Source organism: Lampris incognitus, chromosome 9 (assembly GCF_029633865.1).
Source record: "Lampris incognitus isolate fLamInc1 chromosome 9, fLamInc1.hap2, whole genome shotgun sequence".
Lineage (NCBI taxonomy): Eukaryota > Metazoa > Chordata > Actinopteri > Lampriformes > Lampridae > Lampris > Lampris incognitus.
The window spans coordinates 2223277-2229828 of record NC_079219.1 but is presented as its reverse complement, the minus strand read 5'-3'; the positions used below and the strand labels follow the sequence as shown (position 1 = coordinate 2229828).

General features: G+C 49.7%; 1 protein-coding gene across 1 annotated transcript in view; it reads left to right on the top strand.

Annotated features, from left to right (window-relative positions):
• The window catches only part of vsig10l (V-set and immunoglobulin domain containing 10 like), an 18885-nt gene extending 12679 nt beyond the window's left edge, over positions 1-6206 (top strand). The window contains exons 8-12 of the mRNA XM_056286064.1: positions 1605-1829; positions 1947-2060; positions 2160-2200; positions 3191-3283; positions 6048-6206. Of these exons, the coding sequence (XP_056142039.1) occupies positions 1605-1829; positions 1947-2060; positions 2160-2200; positions 3191-3283; positions 6048-6122 (548 nt within the window). The 3' untranslated portion in view covers positions 6123-6206. The remainder of the gene's footprint in view (positions 1-1604; positions 1830-1946; positions 2061-2159; positions 2201-3190; positions 3284-6047) is intronic.
• Positions 6207-6552: the final 346 nt, after the last annotated feature.

The window sequence follows — 6552 nt, the reverse complement described above, 5'->3', positions numbered from 1 at the left end:
TCTCTGTCTCCACCTGTCTCTCTGTCTCCACCTGTCTCTGTGGACAGAGCTGACACAGCCTGTCTTCTCTGGGCAGCAGGTCTGCCTGTGTCGGCCAGTCTCTATGGCCAAGCTGTGATCACTGAGTCTGTACATAGTCGATGTCTTCCTCAGTTTCCGATGGCTCAGGGTGGTCAGTAGTCTGCCATCGTGTACCGTCTGTTTAGAGCCACAGAACACTGAAGTTTGCTTTGAGGTTTTCTGATAGATGTCCAGTGGTTAATGTAATGTTCTTGTGCTTTAGCTGTGATGTGGTTGGGCCAGACTGTGTGAAGGCTGTCCTGATGACTTGTGCTGCTGGCTGAGCTGAGCCTCAGGACCAGCTGGCTGAGGGGACTCCTCTCTCTCTTTCTCTTGTTCTCTTTCACTGTCACTCTCTCGCTCTCTCTCTTTCTCTTGTGCTCATTCTCTCTCTCTTTCTCTTTCTCTTGCTCTCTCTCTTTCTCTTGTGCTCATACTCTCTCTCTTTCTCTTGTGCTCATTCTCTCTCTCTTTCTCTTGCTCTTTCTCTCTTGCTCTCTCTCTCTCTTGTTCTTTCGCTCTCTCGCTCGCTCTCTCTCTCTCTCTCTCTCTCTCAGCTTGAATAAAAAAAGAAAAGAATGGCTAGCTTCACTAGGGAGAGCCTTAACCCCTGCTGTAAACTCCTAGCCCAGAAATGACAGTGTTCCTCGTGGGGAATGAAATGTCTCCATCAGTTGCTAGGTTTTTTGAACTTTTACTTCCTCATGAGGACATTTGTCACTCACAAGTGTACAGTGTAGATAGGGGTGTGTGTGTGTGTGTGTGTGTGTGTGTGTGTGTGTGTGTGTGTGTGTGTGTGTGTGTGTGTATAGGCAATCCGGTGATTCATGTAATTCTTTAATGGACAGTACAGGCTGTTTCATGCCATAAGCAATCATCAGCTGTCAATCTGATGGAAGTTTTATATATATATATATATATATATATATATTAAAAAACATAAAGCATTTAAAGCATTGCAGGTGGGGGCGTCCAGGTAGCATGGTGGTCTATTCTCTATTCTGTTGCCTACCAACACGGGGATCACCAGTTTGAATCCCCGTGTTTCCTCCGGCTTGGTTGGGCGTCCCTACAGACACAATTGTCTGTGTCTGTGGGTGGGAAGCCGGATGTGGGTATGTGTCCTGGTCGCTGCACTAGCGCCTCCTCTGGTCGGTCAGGACGCCTGTTCAGGGGGGAGGGGGAACTGGGGGGAATAGCGTGATCCTCCCACGTGCTATGTCCCCCTGGTGAAACTCCTCACTGTCAGGTGAAAAGAAGCGGCTGGTGACTCCACATGTATGGGAGGAGGCATGTGGTAGTCTGCAGCCCTCCCCGGATCAGCAGAGGGGGTGGAGCAGAGACCAGGACGGCTCAGAAGATTGGGGTAATTGGGACGGGAAAAAAAAGCATGGCAGGTGATTTTCTCATCATAGGCCTGTGTATTGATGAATGTAACCTGTAGCACCCAGGACCACATGTCTATTGAGGTCATAGGTCAATCCTGGGGTCTCACTTGCTTTCAATAATCAGTACTACACATGGTCACATGTTCTCCCATCAAGGTTTTGACATTCAGATGAAGGGCCCAGATCTCCTCAGCCACAGTCAGAACCAGAACCAAAGTAAAAGCCGTTCAAAGGAATATCGCTCCATCCAGCGGAAACCAGGCACCGCCCGCAGTACCGACATCTTGGTTCTCGACCCAGAATCAACATATCGGTTCCGGATCATCCCCAGTGCCGGTTTGACTGTAGGACATGCATCTGAGAGCCACAGAATCGGACCGGGTATGATGGATAAGCGCAGCATGTACAAGTAGTTCCTCTGTGGATGGTTTTATTAAACTGTTGAAGCTGTGATGGTGTAGCTCTTCTTCCTGTCTGTTCTGCTGCTGTTAGGTGAAGGGCTGAGTGGTCCTGCCATTGCTGGCATTGCAGCTGGAATTCCCTGTAGCCTCCTCTTGCTCCTCCTCCTCATTGGCCTCATTTACCTCTGTATTTATCGCAATAGGAAGAGAGGTAACAAACCATGTGTCTATAGGCTCTGGTTACCACATTTCCCAGCACTGACGCGTTAACATTACCTCTGACACGTTCAACTTTGTCTGCACTTTGTAGATCGACAGACAAGATATCCAGTATCCAGAGCTGTGGAGAAGGTCGGAATAACTTCATTTACACAATAAGTGTACTTTAGTTTTTCTGGGCTGCAAGACATGCTGACAGTTTGTCAGTTGTTTCACACAGGATGTTGACTTGCGGGGTGTGATTGATGAGGGAGCCTGGGGGAGTTAAGCACTCGCGAATGACTTTTGAACCTGGCAGAACTATATTAAGCTGAGGGCGTCTGGGCAGCATGGCGGTCTATTCCGTTGCCTACCAACACAGGGATCGCCGGTTCGAATCCCCGTATTACCTCCGGCTTGGTCGGGCGTCCCTACAGACATAATTGGCCATGTCTGTGGGTGGGAAGCCGGATGTGGGTATGTGTCCTGGTCGCTGCACTAGCGCCTCCTCTGGTCAGTCAGGGCACCTGTCAGGAGGGGAGGGGGAACTGGGAGGAATAGCGTGATCCCCCCACCTGCTACGTCCCCCTGGTGAAACTCCTCACTGTCAGGTGAAAAGAAGCGGCTGGTGACTCCACATGTATGGGAGGAGACATGTGGTAGTCTGCAGCCCTCCCCGGATCAGCAGAGGGGGTGGAGCAGAGACCAGGACGGCTCAGAAGAGTGGGGTCATTGGCTAAGTACAATTGGGGAGAAAAAAAATCCATTCACGTGTTTAAAACACATCCCGCATCTCACTCTATAGTATAAATTAAATTGTAAAAGCAAGAAAAGAAGACATTGGTTTGGTCTTCTGGCAAAATATAAATGCTGGAAGGAAAACCCCTCGATATAACTGACTTTGAATGTGCTGATTTATCTGAAACTGAACTGAAACATATACTGGTGTTTCAAGCGTTTGGTTGTAGGAAGATGATCGAGTGCACCGCCAGAGGATTCGAGGTGATGTTAAGCTGATGATATCTTCTGAGGACCCCTCGACAGGACAACAGACTGTACACATCAGTCTGCCATGCTGAGATTTTGGAGATGTTTGGTTGCTCGGTGTGGTGTTTCATCTCTGTTCTGTCTCTCTACACGTAGGCGGTGGGGACCCAACCAGACAGAACGCCTCACAGCTTGCTGACGGGGGGGCTGAAGCCTCTGCCTGACTACAACAGACTCCGGGTAGACCAGGTATCTCACCATCCCAACAGACTCCAGGTAGACCAGGTATCCCACCATCATAACAGACTCCAGGTAGACCAGGTATCTCACCATCATAACAGACTCCAGGTAGACCAGGTATCTCACCATCACAACAGACTCCAGGTAGACCAGGTATCTCACCATCACAACAGACTCCAGGTAGACCAGGTATCTCACCATCACAACAGACTCCAGGTAGACCAGGTATCTCACCATCATAACAGACTCCAGGTAGACCAGGTATCTCACCATCACAACAGACTCCAGGTAGACCAGGTATCTCACCATCACAACACACTCCAGGTAGACCAGGTATCTCACCATCACAACAGACTCCAGGTAGACCAGGTATCTCACAATCATAACAGACTCCAGGTAGACCAGGTATCTCACCATCATAACAGACTCCAGGTAGACCAGGTATCTCACCATCACAACAGACTCCAGGTAGACCAGGTAACTCACCATCACAACAGACTCCAGGTAGACCAGGTATCTCACCATCACAACAGACTCCAGGTAGACCAGGTATCTCACCATCACAACAGACTCCAGGTAGACCAGGTATCTCACCATCACAACAGACTCCAGGTAGACCAGGTATCTCACCATCACAACCGACTCCAGGTAGACCAGGTATCTCACCATCACAACAGACTCCAGGTAGACCAGGTATCTCACCATCACAACAGACTCCAGGTAGACCAGGTATCTCACCAATACAACAGACTCCAGGTAGACCAGGTATCTCACCATCACAACAGACTCCAGGTAGACCAGGTATCTCACCATCACAACAGACCCCAGGTAGACCAGGTATCTCACCATCACAACAGACTCCAGGTAGACCAGGTATCTCACCATCACAACAGACTCCAGGTAGACCAGGTATCTCACCATCATAACACACTCCAGGTAGACCAGGTATCTCAACATCACAACAGACTCCAGGTAGACCAGGTATCTCACCATCAGAACACACTCCAGGTAGACCAGGTAACTCACCATCACAACAGACTCCAGGTAGACCAGGTATCAGACCATCATAACAGACTCCAGGTAGACCAGGCATCTCGCCATCACAACAGACTCCAGGTAGACCAGGTATCTCGCCATCACAACAGACTCCAGGTAGACCAGGTATCTCGCCATCACAACAGACTCCAGGTAGACCAGGTATCTCACCATCACAACAGACTCCAGGTAGACCAGGTATCTCACCATCCCAACAGACTCCAGGTAGACCAGGTATCTCACCATCACAACAGACTCCAGGTAGACCAGGTATCTCACCATCACAACAGACTCCAGGTAGACCAGGTATCTCACCATCACAACAGACTCCAGGTAGACCAGGTATCTCACCATCCCAACAGACTCCAGGTAGACCAGGTATCTCACCATCACAACAGACTCCAGGTAGACCAGGTATCTCACCATCACAACAGACTCCAGGTAGACCAGGTATTTCACCATCACAACAGACTCCAGGTAGACCAGGTATCTCCCCATCATAACAGACTCCAGATAGACCAGGTATCAGACCATCATAACAGACTCCAGGTAGACCAGGTATCTCGCCATCACAACAGACTCCAGGTAGACCAGGTATCTCGCCATCACAACAGACTCCAGGTAGACCAGGTATCTCGCCATCACAACAGACTCCAGATAGACCAGGTATCTCACCATCACAACAGACTCCAGGTAGACCAGGTATCTCACCATCACAACAGACTCCAGGTAGACCAGGTATCTCACCATCATAACAGACTCCAGATAGACCAGGTATCAGACCATCATAACAGACTCCAGGTAGACCAGGTATCTCGCCATCACAACAGACTCCAGGTAGACCAGGTATCTCGCCATCACAACAGACTCCAGGTAGACCAGGTATCTCGCCATCACAACAGACTCCAGATAGACCAGGTATCTCACCATCGTAACAGACTCCAGATAGACCAGGTATCTCACCATCGTAACAGACTCCAGGTAGACCAGGTATCTCACCATCACAACAGACTCCAGGTAGACCAGGTATCTCACCATCACAACAGACTCCAGGTAGACCAGGTATCTCACCATCCCAACAGACTCCAGGTAGACCAGGTATCTCACCATCACAACAGACTTCAGGTAGACCAGGTATCTCACCATCACAACAGACTTCAGGTAGACCAGGTATCTCACCATCACAACAGACTCCAGGTAGACCAGGTATCTCACCATCACAACAGACTCCTGCTCCACCCCCTCTGCTGATCCGGGGAGGGCTGCAGACTACCACATGCCTCCTCCCATACATGTGGAGTCACCAGCCGCTTCTTTTCACCTGACAGTGAGGCGTTTCACCAGGGGGACGCAGCACATGGGAGGATCCCGCTATTCCCCCCAGTTCCCCCTCCCCCCCAAACAGGCGCCCCGACCAACCAGAGGAGGCGCTAGTGCAGCGACCAGGACACATACCCACATCCTGCTTCCCACCCGCAGACACGGACAATTGTGTCTGTAGGGACGCCCGATCCAACCAAGCCAGAGGTAACACGGGGATCGAACCACCGATCCCTGTGTTGGTAGGCAACAGAATAGACCGCCACACTACCCGGACCCCCGCCTTGACCAGAAATTTGCCTGAAACTTATGCCATCAGTGTTGGGGAATGTATGCATGAACGTGTGTTAAGACGGGTTGTGTGGTTAATGATGCACAACAAAACGACGTGGTTTTTTGCTTTTTGCTGTTCTTTCAGACTCCGTCCGAGAGGTCTGTGCCGCTCCCTACCTTTGTCCCTCCTCCACCTGTAAGAACTGCGACGACTGTCTGAAGGACCGCCATTTGTTTTTATGCGCTTTGTTTTACATGTTAGTATTACTGTCACCATCCTACGCTTCACTGACACGATTCATACGTACCCTCCAACTGAATCAGCAGCACAGCATCCTCCTCCTCCTCCTCTCTGAGGAAGGCCATTTTAATGAGCAACTTCATAATCTCTCATTTTGTAACACTGAAGTTTATTATAATGTATTATAATATGTATTTAAGGTTTGCATTGCTGCACAAAATTGTCAATCATCGTTAAGGCTAATTTTAAGAGTAATGCTTCACGTGGCTTCCTGTTTCGTGCGCATGCCGTTTCCTCTAGACGTGCAGGAAGCCGTACGTATGGATTTCCCTTGCTGTGGATGTGTACAAATCCCTGTCCTTCCTACTCGGGTAGGTTCTGGTAGTTTCTTACACGTCATTTAAACTAC